General features: G+C 47.3%; 1 protein-coding gene across 1 annotated transcript; it reads right to left on the bottom strand.

Annotated features, from left to right (window-relative positions):
• Positions 1–9,234: 9,234 nt before the first annotated feature.
• On the bottom strand, positions 9,235–10,629 carry LOC119285717 (peroxidase 1-like). The gene is made up of 3 exons (XM_037565045.1): positions 10,355–10,629; positions 10,102–10,287; positions 9,235–10,004 (listed from the first exon to the last, which is right to left on the bottom strand). The coding sequence occupies exons 1-3, from the start codon at positions 10,559–10,561 to the stop codon at positions 9,417–9,419; spliced, it is 981 nt and encodes a 326-aa protein (XP_037420942.1). The 5' UTR covers positions 10,562–10,629; the 3' UTR covers positions 9,235–9,416.
• Positions 10,630–14,115: the final 3,486 nt, after the last annotated feature.

Here is a 14,115-nt window from a genome sequence, read left to right as displayed (position 1 = left end):
GAGACTGTTGGAAATATGCCCTAGAGGCAATAATAAAAGCATTATTATTATATTTCCTTGTTCATGATAATTGTCTTTATTCATGCTATAATTGTGTTATCCGGAAATCGTAATGCATGTGTGAATAACAGACACCAACATGTCCCTAGTGAGCCTCTAGTTAACTAGCTCGTTGATCAACAGATAGTCATGGTTTCCTGACTATGGACACTGGATGTCATTGATAACGAGATCACATCATTGGGAGAATGATGTGATGGACGAGACCCAATCCTAAACATAGCACAAGATCGTATAGTTCGTTTGCTAGAGTTTTGCAATGTCAAAGTATCTTTTCCTTAGACCATGAGATCGTGTAACTCCCGGATACCGTAGGAGTGCTTTGGGTATGCCAAACGTCACAACGTAACTGGGTGACTATAAAGGTAGACTACGGGTATTTCCGAAAGTGTCTGTTGGGTGACATGGATCAAGACTGGGATTTGTCACTCCGTATGACGGAGAGGTATCACTGGGCCCACTCGGTAATGCATCATCATAATGAGCTCAGAGTGACCAAGTGTCTGGTCACGGGATCATGCATTACGGTACGAGTAAAGTGACTTGCCGGTAACGAGATTGAACGAGGTATTGGGATGCCGACGATCGAATCTCGGGCAAGTAACATATCGATAGACAAAGGGAATAGCGTACGGGGTTGATTGAATCCTCGACATCGTGGTTCATCCGATGAGATCATCGTGGAGCATGTGGGAGCCAACATGGGTATCCAGATCCCGCTGTTGGTTATTGACCGGAGAGTCGTCTCGGTCATGTCTGCTTGTCTCCCGAACCCGTAGGGTCTACACACTTAAGGTTCGGTGACGCTAGGGTTATGAAGATATGTATATGCAGAAACCCGAATGTTGTTCGGAGTTCCGGATGAGATCCCGGACGTCACGAGGAGTTCCGGAATGGTCCGGAGGTAAAGAATTATATATAGGAAGTGCTATTTCGGGCATCGGGACAAGTTTCGGGGTTATCGGTATTGTACCGGGACCACCGGAAGGGTCCCGGGGGTCCACCGGGTGGGGCCACCTGTCCCGGGGGGCCACATGGGCTGTAGGGGGTGCGCCTTGGCCTTCATGGGCCAAGGGCACCAGCCCCTATAGGCCCATGCGCCTAGGGTTTCCCCCTAGGAGGAGTCCTAGTGGTGGAAGGCACCCCTAGGTGCCTTGGGGGGGGGAGGGAAACCTCCCCTAGGCCGCCGCCCCCCCTAGTAGATCTCATCTACTAGGGCCGGCGCCCCCCTGGCACCCCTATATATAGTGGGGGAGAGGAGGGACTTCATACACCAGCCCCTGGCGCCTCCACCTCCCCCCGTTACGTCTCTCCCTCGTAGTCTCGGCGAAGCCCTGCTGCTGTGACGCCCTGCATCCACCACCACGCCGTCGTGCTGCTGGATCTTCATCAACCTCTCCTTTCCCCTTGCTGGATCAAGAAGGAGGAGACGTCTCCCGTCCCGTACGTGTGTTGAACGCGGAGGTGCCGTCCGTTCGGCGCTGGTCATCGGTGATTTGGATCACGTCGAGTACGACTACATCATCACCGTTCTTTTGAACGCTTCCGCTCGCGATCTACAAAGGTATGTAGATGCATCCAATGACTCGTTGCTAGATGAACTCCTAGATGATCTTGGTGAAACGAGTAGGAAAATTTTTGTTTTCTGCAACGTTCCCCAACAGTGGCATCATGAGCTAGGTCTATGCGTAGTTCTTCTTGCGCGAGTAGAACACAATTTGTTATGGGCGTAGATTTGTCAACTTTCTTGCCGTTACTAGTCCTTTCTTGCTTCAGCGGTATTGTGGGATGAAGCGGCCCGGACCAACCTTACACGTACGCTTACGTGAGACCGGTTCCACCGACTAACATGCACTAGTTGCATAAGGTGGCTGGCGGGTGTCTGTCTCTCCTACTTTAGTTGGAGCGGAATCGATGAACAGGGTCCTTATGAAGGGTAAATAGAAGTTGACAAATCACGTTGTGGCTTTAACGTAGGTAAGAAAACGTTCTTGTTAGAACCCTAATTCAGCCACGTAAAACTTGCAACAACAATTAGAGGACGTCTAACTTGTTTTTGCAGCAAGTGGTTTGTGATATGATATGGCCAAAGTTGTGATGAATGATGAATGATCTATATGTGATGTATGAGATGTTCATGCTATTGTAATAGGAATCACGACTTGCATGTCGATGAGTATGACAACCGGAAGGAGCCATAGGAGTTGTCTTTATTCTTTTATATGACCTGCGTGTCATCAAGAAACGCCATGTAAATTACTTTACTTTATTGCTAAACGCGTTAGCCATAGTAGTAGAAGTAATAGTTGGCGAGCAACTTCATGGAGACACGATGATGGAGATCATGATGATGGAGATCATGGTGTCAAGCCGGTGACAAGATGATCATGGAGCCCCAAGATGGAGATCAAAGGAGCTATGTGATATTGGCCATATCATGTCACGTTTATTATTTGATTGCATGTGATGTTTATCATGTTTTGCATCTTGTTTACTTAGAACGACGGTAGTAAATAAGGTGATCCCTCATACTAATTTCAAGAAGTGTTCCCCCTAACTGTGCACCGTTGCGACAGTTCGCTGTTTCAAAACACCACGTGATGATCGGGTGTTTTATTCAGACGTTCACATACAACGGGTGTAAGACAGATTTACACATGCAAACACTTAGGTTGACTTGACGAGCCTAGCATGTACAGACATGGCCTCGGACCACGGAAGACCGAAAGGTCGAGCATGAGTCGTATAGAAGATACGATCAACATGAAGATGTTCACCGATGTTGACTAGTCTGTCTCACGTGATGATCGGACACGGTCTAGTTTAACTCGGATCATGTAATACTTAGATGACTAGAGGGATGTCTAATCTAAGTGGGAGTTCATTAATAATTTGATTAGTTGAACTTAATTATCATGAACTTAGTCTAAATATTTTACAATATGTCTTGTAGATTAAATGGCCAACGTAGTCCTCAACTTCAACGCGTTCCTAGAGAAAACCAAGCTGAAAGACGATGGCAGCAACTATACGGACTGGTTCCGGAACCTGAGGATCATCCTCATAGCTGCCAAGAAAGATTATGTCCTACAAGCACCGCTTGGTGACGCACCCGTTCTCCCTGCAGAACAAGATGTTATGAACGCTTGGCAGGCACGTTTCGATGACTACTCCCTCGTTCAGTGCGGCATGCTTTACAGCCTAGAGCCGGGGCTCCAAAAGCGTTTTGAGAGACATGGAGCATATGAGATGTTCGAAGAGCTGAAAATGGTTTTCCAAGCTCATGCCTGGGTCGAGAGATATGAAGTCTCCGACAAATTCTTCAGCTGTAAGATGGAGGAAAACAGTTCTGTCAGTGAGCACATACTCACTATGTCTGGGTTGCATAACCGCTTGACTCAGCTGGGAGTTAATCTCCCGGATGATGCGGTCATTGACAGAATCCTCCAGTCGCTTCCACCAAGCTACAAGAGCTTTGTGATGAACTTCAATATGCAGGGGATGGAAAAGACCATTCCTGAAGTATTTGCTATGCTGAAATCAGCAGAGGTAGAAGTCAGGAAGGAACATCAAGTGTTGATGGTCAATAAAACCACTAAGTTCAAGAAAGGCAAGGGTAAAAAGAACTTCAAGAAGGACGGCAAGGAGGTTGCCGCGCCCGGCAAGCAAGCTGCCGGGAAGAAGCCAAAGAATGGACCCAAGCCCGAGACTGAGTGCTTTTATTGCAAGGGAAGCGGTCACTGGAAGCGGAACTTGTTGGAAATATGCCCTAGAGGCAATAATAAAAGCATTATTATTATATTTCCTTGTTCATGATAATTGTCTTTATTCATGCTATAATTGTGTTATCCGGAAATCGTAATACATGTGTGAATAACAGACATCAACATGTCCCTAGTAAGCCTCTAGTTGACTAGCTCGTTGATCAACAGATAGTCATGGTTTCCTGACTATGGACACTGGATGTCATTGATAACGAGATCACATCATTAGGAGAATGATGTGATGGACAAGACCCAATCCTAAACATAGCACAAGATCGTATAAGTTCGTTTGCTAGAGTTTTCCAATGTCAAGTATTTTTTCCTTAGACCATGAGATCGTGTAACTCCCGGATACTGTAGGAGTGCTTTGGGTATGCCAAACGTCACAACATAACTGGGTGACTATAAAGGTAGACTACGGGTATCTCCGAAAGTGTCTGTTGGGTGACATGGATCAAGACTGGGATTTGTCACTCCGTATGACGGAGAGGTATCACTGGGCCCACTCGGTAATGCATCATCATAATGAGCTCAGAGTGACCAAGTGTCTGGTCACGGGATCATGCATTGCGGTACGAGTAAAGTGACTTGCTGGTAACGAGATTGAACGAGGTATTGGGATACCGACGATCGAATCTCGGGCAAGTAACATATCGATAGACAAAGGGAATAGCGTACGGGGTTGATTGAATCCTCGACATCGTGGTTCATCCGATGAGATCATCGTGGAGCATGTGGGAGCCAACATGGGTATCCAGATCCCGCTGTTGGTTATTGACCGGAGAGTCGTCTCGGTCATGTCTGCTTGTCTCCCGAACCCGTAGGGTCTACACACTTAAGGTTCGGTTACGCTAGGGTTGTAGGGATATGTATATGCAGTAACCCGAATGTTGTTCGGAGTCCCGGATGAGATCCCGGACGTCACGAGGAGTTCCGGAATGGTCCGGAGGTAAAGATTTATATATGGGAAGTCCTGTTTCGGGCATCGGGACAAGTTTCGGGGTTATCGGTATTGTACCGGGACCACCGGAGGGGTCCCGGGGGCCCACCGGGTGGGGCCACCCATCCCCGGGGGCCACATGGGCTGTAGGGGGTGCGCCTTGGCCTGCTTGGGCCAAGGGCACCAGCCCCACAAGGCCCATGCGCCTAGGGTTTCCAAGGGGGAGGAGTCCTACTAGTGGAAGGCACCTCCTAGGTGCCTTGGGGGGGAGGGAAACCCCCCCTAGGCCGCCGCACCCCCTAGGAGATTGGATCTCCTAGGGCCGGCCACCCCCCCTTGGCACCCCTATATATAGTGGGGGAGAGGAGGGACTTCACACCTTGAGTCCTTGGCCTTTGGTTGCCTCCTTCTCCCTCCCCAACACCTCCTCCACCTCCATAGTGCTTAGCGAAGCTCTGCTGGAGTACTGCAGCTCCATCAACACCACGCCGTCGTGCTGCTGCTGGTGCCATCTCCCTCAACCTCTCCTCCCTCCCTTGCTGGATCAAGAAGGAGGAGACGTGGCTGTTCCGTACGTGTGTTGAACGCGGAGGTGCCGTCCGTTCGGTGCTAGGATCTCCGGTGATTCGAATCACGTCGTGTTCGACTACATCATCCCCGTTCTTTGAACGCTTCCGCTCGCGATCTACAAGGTATGTAGATGCATCCTATGACTCGTTGCTAGATGAACTCCTAGATGATCTTGGTGAAACGAGTAGGAAATTTTTTGTTTTCTGCAACGTTCCCCAACAGAGACCACCTAGGTGAGAAGTGGGCCTGGCCCTGGTCGGCGTCCACGATTACTTCAAAATAACACGCTTAACAAGATCTTGGTATTTGATCCGAGTCTGGCCACTGGCCTATACGCACTAACCAACTACGTGGGAACAGTTATGGGCACTCGACGCCGTGGTATCGGCCGAAGCCTTCTTGACGTCAGCGACTGAGCAGCGCGTGCCGGGTTGGACTGCGTAACACAACTTCCTTTGTAATGGAGGTTGCTAGGTCTGCTCACCGGCCGCCCACGCAACATGCAGGTGTGCAATGGGCGATGGTCCCAGACCCCTGCGTGCATAGGATTTAGACCGGCGTCCTGACCTCTCTGTTGTGCCTAGGTAGGGCTGTGACGTGTTGATCTTCCGAGGCCAGACATGAGCTAGAAAAGTGTGCCCGGCTAGAGGGATCGAGCATGTTGGGTAATGTGGTGCACCCATGCAGGGAAGTTTATCTATTCGAATAGCCATGTCCCTCGGTAAAAGGATGACCCAGAGTTGTACCTTGACTTTATGACAACTAGAGCCGGATACTTAATAAAACACACCCTTTCAAGTGCCAGATACAACCCAGTGACCGCTCTCTCGCAGGGCGTCGAGGAGAGGATCGTCGGGTAGGATTATGCTATACGATGATACTGGGTGAACTTACCATCTACTCTCTTCTAAATGCTTCAAGATGGAGGCTGCCAGAAGCGTAGTCTTCGATATGACTAGCTACCCCCTCTTATTCTGGCATTCTGCAGTTCAGTCCATAGATACTACCGATTCATTGATACCAATGCATATGTAGTGTAGATCCTTGCTTGCGAGTACTTTGGATGAGTACTCACGGTTGCTTTGCTCCCTCCCTTTCCCCTTTCTATACCCGGTTGTTGCGACTAGATGTTGGAGCCCAGGAGCCAGACGCCACTGACGACGACTCCCACTACACCGGAGGTGCCTACTACTACGTGCAGGCTGCTGACGACAACCAGGAGTAGTTTAGGAGGATCCCAGGCAGGAGGCCTGCGCCTCTTTTGATCTGTATCATAATTTGTGCTAGCAATCTTATGGCAACTTGTTTAACTTATGTCTGTACTCAGATATTGTTGCTTCCTCTGAATCGTCTATGATCGAGCACTTGTATTCGAGCCCTCGAGGCCCCTGGCTTGTATTATGATGCTTGTATGACTTATTTAGTTTTAGAGTTGTGTTGTGATATCTTCCCGTGAGTCTCTGATCTTGATCGTACACGTTTGCATGTATGATTAGTGTACGATTGAATCGGGGGCGTCACACCCACACAACCAGGTAGTCAAGCCGCAACAAGTGCTAGTCCCCACCAAAAGCTTGGAACAACGAAGGCCGCCATTGCACATGTGACGAAGATTGGTGAGGGAGAAAGGTCACTGGCACCGCTAAAATCCCGATTTAGGGCACTACGGCAGTGCCACAATGTCCATGCTTGTGGCGGTAGAATTGGTTGGCAAACCATACTCATCGTTGTCACCAGATCTGAAGGTTCAAAGACCCTCTAGCCCATTGCGACAACCACCTAGCAGCGCAAGACCACGGCTCCATCCGCGCGCCTCAACTAGAGGACGACCTGACTGGGACATAGAAGGTCATCATTGCCATCCATGTACCTACAGATGGGATCGCGGCTACAGATGCCTTGCCACCAGAGACCACCACCCCCCATAAACAACACTACCACAGCTGGACAACCATACCTATCCTAAAGCTACCACAAGTAGATCACAACTCGTCATCAAAGGTTGCCCCGAGCAGATACCTCCCTACCGCTACCTTCATCGACTAGTGCCGAGACTTACCCGACCAGTGGTCTCTAGTAACGGCGAGGGGAAGGAAGGAAAGGGGTGTAGGGGACGATGGTTGTGGAAAAGGGAGGAGGCGGTGTTGGGTTCCTCCCCAAAAGAAGAGTAGGGACTCAATCATATATGTTATAACCAAATCAATGGCCCAACAAAAAAATATCATGAAATTAGAATGAGTTATTGTGTAAAAAAGCGATGGTATCTCCTAAATAATCTATATCTATATCTATACCAATATAAAAAGAACCAAAGGGCCAGATCCAATTAATCTCGGTCATCAAATCATGTCAATCCAACGATCTAGACTGCTTCAATGTCAAGCGCTCAAAACGCTTAGCGTGCAGTTAATTTCATGCCAAATATAGTGCTAATCACATAATAACACGCAAATAATATCCTACTTAATATCCGCATGCACTTAATATACTTCTAAATTAATGTGCATTACACGTACATATCGACTAGTCTCTTCTAAGGGCGCAACTACTGAAAACTAACATGTGTTTCAGGGTCTAGTGAGTAGTGCAAGCCGACGTTATTCCCATGGCGACTTATCAAGCGATCGTTGATCAAGTGTCCATAAGGTCAATTATCGACGGGCCACAAAGTTGTCGGATGATGAGACGATTTTCAATAATATATTTTCTTCTTCTTCTTTTTCTTCAAAACATGGATTACCCAGGCTTTTGCATCAAATGGTGCACACAACCAGACTTTCAATAATGTATAAACTTTTGAAATGTTTGGGACGAACTTCCCACTAGTTTGCAGTATTTTTTATCAACAAACACTAGCATTTCGATAATACAAACACTAATTATACACTAATCCCTCACAAAAAATTATACTCCAGCATTGAACTTAATAAAAACAAAAAATCCATATGACATTATCCATTGTTGAGGGAATCGTTAACTGGTAGCTGTTCGGTTGGTTGGTGAGCAGGGGATTAACAAGCTAATCGGCAAGTTAATCAGTCATTTAATCAGTTAATTGGCCGATTTATCAGTTTATCGGCTATTCAGTGACGCTACGAGTAGGATTAATCGACAAATTAACTGGTAAATCGAATGAATTCTTGAACAGGGTTGTTATCAAGATACCACAACCATTTTAACTTCCAAAAGATCTTAAGAAGACATGAAACAGAAATCATCCAGAAAAAAGGGGAACCAGAATTTTTGGTCTGAAGCCAACATTGGCGGGGGGTGTTCTCGCAGCCGGCCTCGCCCCAGATCCGCGGCCCTCTCGAGCCATGGCTTGTAGTTGATGCCATCCCACCAAACCAAAACTGAATATACTTCTCTAGGACACGTTTCATTTTTGTATACAATTCCAGTACGTCTGGCAACTGGCATCTCAAGTGTTCCATCGTACCGTTGCAGAAAGCTAGCTTGGCTTTAGGTTTGGTGAGAATGAGATGGCGCCAACAAGAAGCCATGCATAATTGTGCATGGCATGTGGGAGGCTGCTTAAAAATTGCTTCCCTTTTGTACTAACTTCCAGCAGATCAGTTGCACGCCGGCCGGCTCAGAAATGTTTAGTGCCAGAGAGGCCGTGGGGCTGGCTGCTAACACAACGGAACACACATCAGATCAGATGCTGATCTGAAAAAACACAGGTCATGCCTGCACCAATAATGAGTCCATTCTTGACCGGATTCCTAATTATATAGTCGTCAACAGCAGATCAGGGTGTCGCCTAGTACGGCAGCGCATGTGATGTGTTGATGTGCGTAGCAACTTTGTTACTGATTCATTACATGCATGTCAGGTTTGCAATTGCATGCATGATTGATTGCATCTACTCAGGATTAATTTATATTGCAAAAGCTGAAATGACAGTGTTTATATATGATCATGTGTTCATGGCGGAAACTTTACAGGGCTGTAACGAAACAATAAATTAATAAAAGAACAAAGATTTTGGGGGAGAAAGGAGGTATAACAGTAATAATTTACATGGGAAAGGGCGGTCACAAATTAATCAAAAGCATTGCATGCACTTCGTCGGTGGTGAATTAATGGTTAACCACGCTGCACTTGCTCCTGATCTCGCCCTGGCCGCCGGTGAGCGGGTTGGCGTTGCCCATCTTGATCATGGAGGCGGCGAAGTCGGCGAAGAACTCGTCCTTGAAGGCGCCGATGGCATGGCGCTGGACGTAGGCGCGGGTGAAGGGGTCGGTAAGGAGGGCGCCGTCGGAGTGGAAGAGGCCCCTCCGCTTGCTCACCAGCTTGAAGTAGTCGGTGTCGAAGGTCTTGAAGCTACCGGGGTCCATCTCCACGAGGGTGGTGTTGTCGTTGAGGCTGGCACACTTGCTCTTTAGCCGCATCATGTACTGCGGCTCCAGCGTGGGGTCGATGTCGCTGGGGTTCTCCATGCCGGTGAAGTTGTAGAGCCGGTCGGAGAAGGAGAAGCAGTGCGACGTCCCGATCGTGTGCCCGGCGGAGAGGACGACGAGGTCCTTGGCGTCGAGGTTCACGGCGGCGAAGAGCTGGGTGAGCACGGTGAAGTTGGCGGTAGGAGGTGGCAGGGCGTCGGTCTCGTTGGAGATGGACACGCTGCCGTCTCTCCGGCCGAGGGGAACTTCCCAGAATGGCCCCTTGCTCTAGAAAAAACGATGATCGAGCAGCAGTAGAAGTTTAGAACTCGGCGCCTTCCACATGTACCGCGTGACGACATTTGCGAAATCGGCTAGTACTCACCAGCCAGACCGCGTCCCTGGCAATGAGGGCGAGCACGTCGGCGCAGGAGACGGTGTCGGGGCAGGCCTTCTCCACGGCGGCCTTCACCCTCTCGACGAAGCCGAAGCCTCGCAGCGTCTGGTTCGGCTGTGCGTCCTTCTCCGCTGTCTTGTTCGCCGAGTCCAGCAGAACAGACCCGTCGCACCCCTACATTCACGGTGATCAGGCCAGATGCAGTGGGAGTAGAGTACACATGCATGCAAATGTAGCTTACCCTGACGAAGCAGTCGTGGAAGTGCATCCTGAGGAGCGGCCCGGCGAGGCTGGGCGCCAGGGACAGCGCCCTCACCATCTCCCTCCTCACGACGTCCTCCACGCTGGGGCACGACTCGCTGTAGAACTTCTCGTGCAGCTGCGCCCGCGCGCACGTCGCCGCCACCGCCGCGAGCAGGAGCGCCACCATCAAAGACCTCGACGCCATCTTCACACGCCCCGAGGATGAGGGTGGCTAGGTAGCTAATTAGTCAGGGGAAGCTTGTGCTGCTGCTGCTGTTGCTAGACTGGCGCCCGAGAAATATATAGCGCCGGAGTGTCCCCACGCCTGCATGTGGTGGGCTGTCCTCCGGAGCAGCAGGTAAAATTTGCATGGTTTATTGAGTTGTTCCTTGTTTGCACTCTCCGGAATCTTTGCCGTGGCAGGTACACCGGCGGCGTGCCGTATGTATAATGGAGGCGGCCGGACAGCCAGACCCAGACGGAAGCACGTAGGCAGATCAACTCATTAACTAATTAGTCATCACGGAGCGGAATTCGCTGCCAAGTTTTAATCAACAAAGGGCCAGTGAAAGCCACCTACTGGTAGTTCGCAAACGTAGGAATCTCATGATCCATTTTTTTTGAAAACCCACCATGTATTAATTAACTTAAAATGTTCGTACAATCATTCATCACAAACTTAGCCACACAGGGCGAAATAGAATTAAACATAATTCATCAGACCTATTATCGAAACTGAGCTTAGCAATCTCAAGAGCCACCGTATTAGCCCTCCTATTGATCTTGGATATCTGAAACTTCACCAGTAGCTTCTAGGTATTGACTGCCTCCTTCTTTAGGTCGATAAGGGGTGACCTGTCAAAGCAATCTTTTCCAAAAACAGAAGCCACAGAAGAGCAATCAGTTTTCAAAAATGATGGGCATGTCAAGAGTGATACCGATATACAGGCCAGAAAGTGCCACCCTAAGTTCCGCTTCCTCGGCGCTATAGCAAGCTCCGATATAATCCCACGATGAAACAATAACTTGTCCACAATGGTTTCTGATAATCAACCCCACACTCGCAACTTTAATGGTCTCCACAAAACTTGCATCAACATTAATTTTAAAGAACTCAGAGTTGGGTGGCTGCCAAGAGATAGAATTCCTCTCCATAGTGGTGGTTGGCTGAACTTCCCTACCTTTGTTGCACATCTCCACCTGCATGTTTGCATGACAAGACGAGAAAGAAGCCCAGTAATTTTCTACAAAGCTCACAGATGCCAAGATGGATTCCTTCCCTTTTTCAAAGATCAAATCATCCCTCAAATGCCAAGCTCTCCAGAACATGAATAATGTTTGCCCACACACCGTTGGATTTAATTGATCCAACAAAATAAGAAGCCAGTCGGGCCCAGAATATTTGAAATTCTCTCCGGACGGTAAATTCCACACTTCCTTCAACGCCATACGAAACGTCCGAGCCTTGGGGCAACTCACTAATGCATGAAAAATACATTCATCCTCAATACCACAAATCGAGCACATACCTAGAATAGCTTGATGGTGTTTAACCCTGTTAAGTTGAACCGCCAAACTATTAGAGGCAGCCCTCCACGCAAATATTCCAATCTTCTGGGGGACATTAGCCTTCCAAATTATATTCCAGAGCCTCCTTTCCCCATTCGTGGCACCACTAGAGTTACCTGGATCAACCTTTGATTCCTGAAGATTGAGTGCCAGCCTATACACACTTTTCACAGAGAACAAACCACTCTTCTCATCGTGCTAAGCAATAACATCACCCTCACTCAACCTCAGAATACACAATTTTAGAATTTCATCTGCATCATGACTATAGAAAAGATGTCTGATTAGGTTCTCATCCCAACTCCTAGACCCAGTCATGAATAACTCGGACACCCATTTGATCCTAGTTCTATTCTTTTTAGCAGATATACGAAGGCCAGAATCCCTAGGGATCCAATTATCCCTCCAAATGTTTATACTAGAACCATCGACCACTCTCCATATGATACCTTTTTTTAGCAGATCGAGTCCATGCATAATTCCTTGCCACGTAAGGGAAGTTGCTTGAGGAAATACCGTATCAATAAGATGTCCATGAGGATAATATTTAGCTTTCAACACCTTTGCACATAGAGAATCCGGAAAAACCAATAAACGCCAAGCTTGTTTAGCCAAAAGCGCCTGATTAAAAATTTTGAGGTCACGAAAGCCCATGCCCCCTTCACTTTTAGGTCTCGTCATTTTATCCCAAGACACCCAATGAGTTCTCTTTCTATTCTCCTCATCGCCCCACCAAAAATTCTTGATAATCCGGGATAACTCATCACATAAAGAAGCAGAAAATTTAAAGATACCCATTGCATAAACTGGAATAGCCTGAATAACAGACTTGATCTGAATTTCCTTCACCCCGCTAGAGGCATATTTTTCAATCCAATCCGACACCCGCTTAAGCGCTTTATCTTTTGTAGATTGAAACTTACCCGCCTTCATACGACCTTCTGGCACAGGCAAACCCAGATATTTATCCTCAAATCCATCGATCGTGATCTTGAGAATAACCAAGATGGACACCTGATCTTCCATAGAGCATTTTTCCCAAATAAAATGGAACATTTATCTGGGCTTAATAGCTGACCCGTTCCTTCCTCATACGCCGATAAAATAGCTTTAATTTTCAGAGCTTGCTCCAAGTTTCCCTTGAGAAATAGGAGACTATCATCAGCAAAGAGTAGATGAGATATACCTGGGGCATGTTTGTTCAGTCGAAACTCTTGGATAATCCCTCTTGCCAACCCATCATTAATTAACAGCGACAAAGCTTCAGCCACAAAGAGGAATAGATACGGAGACAAAGGATCCCCTTGCCTCAGTCCACGTGAAGGATGAAAAGACTCTAGGAGCTGTCCATTAAAATGCATGGAAAATTTCACAGTGGTAACACAAGTCATAATCCAGTTTATCCATATTGGAGCAAAACCATACGCTTGAAGCATTTTCTCTAGGAACTTCCAGTCCACACGATCATATGCTTTTGCGAGATCCAACTTATACGTACAATATTCACCACGACTATCTTTCAATGTATTTAAAGAGTGCATACATTCAAAAGCAATGAGGGCACTTTGTGTAGGAGAGATTATACCGTCCAATAGGGGTATCATTCTGTTGACAAGGCATTTAGAGATAATTTTATATATGACATTACACAAGCTGATTGGTCGAAAGTCCTTTATCGACTCAGGATGCTTCACCTTAGGAATAAGAACAATGGTTGTATCATTTATCCCATCAGGCATACTTCCTGAAATAAAGAATTGCTGGACAACTCGAACAATATCCTCATTAAGCAAACCCCAATTCCTCTGAAAAAAACCTGGCAGGGAACCCATCTGGCCCCGGGGCCTTTAACGACCCAATTTGAAAGAGGGCATCACTGATTTCTTGTTCAGAAAAATGTTTGCAGAGATCCTCATTCATTTTATCATTCAACACCAGTTTCACAAGAGACAAAATACGTGATGGATTTACCATAGAATCACAAGAATAAATGTTCTTGAAAAAAGAATTTGTGATACCTTTGATTTCATCCATGTCATGGGAAAGAGATCCATCGCTTCTTCTGATAGCAGATATATTATTCTTCTTTGCTCTTCAATTGGCCTTCCTATGGAAAAATTCGGTGTTTCTATGCCCCCATTTCATTTTATCCAAACATGATCTCTGCTTCCACATAATTTCTTCCTTAAT

The sequence above is a fragment of the Triticum dicoccoides genome, chromosome 1A, assembly GCF_002162155.2.
Source record: "Triticum dicoccoides isolate Atlit2015 ecotype Zavitan chromosome 1A, WEW_v2.0, whole genome shotgun sequence".
In the NCBI taxonomy this organism is placed as follows: Eukaryota; Viridiplantae; Streptophyta; class Magnoliopsida; order Poales; family Poaceae; genus Triticum; species Triticum dicoccoides.
The sequence above is the reverse complement of the archived record's forward strand: the minus strand, read 5'-3'. Positions and strand labels throughout refer to the sequence as shown.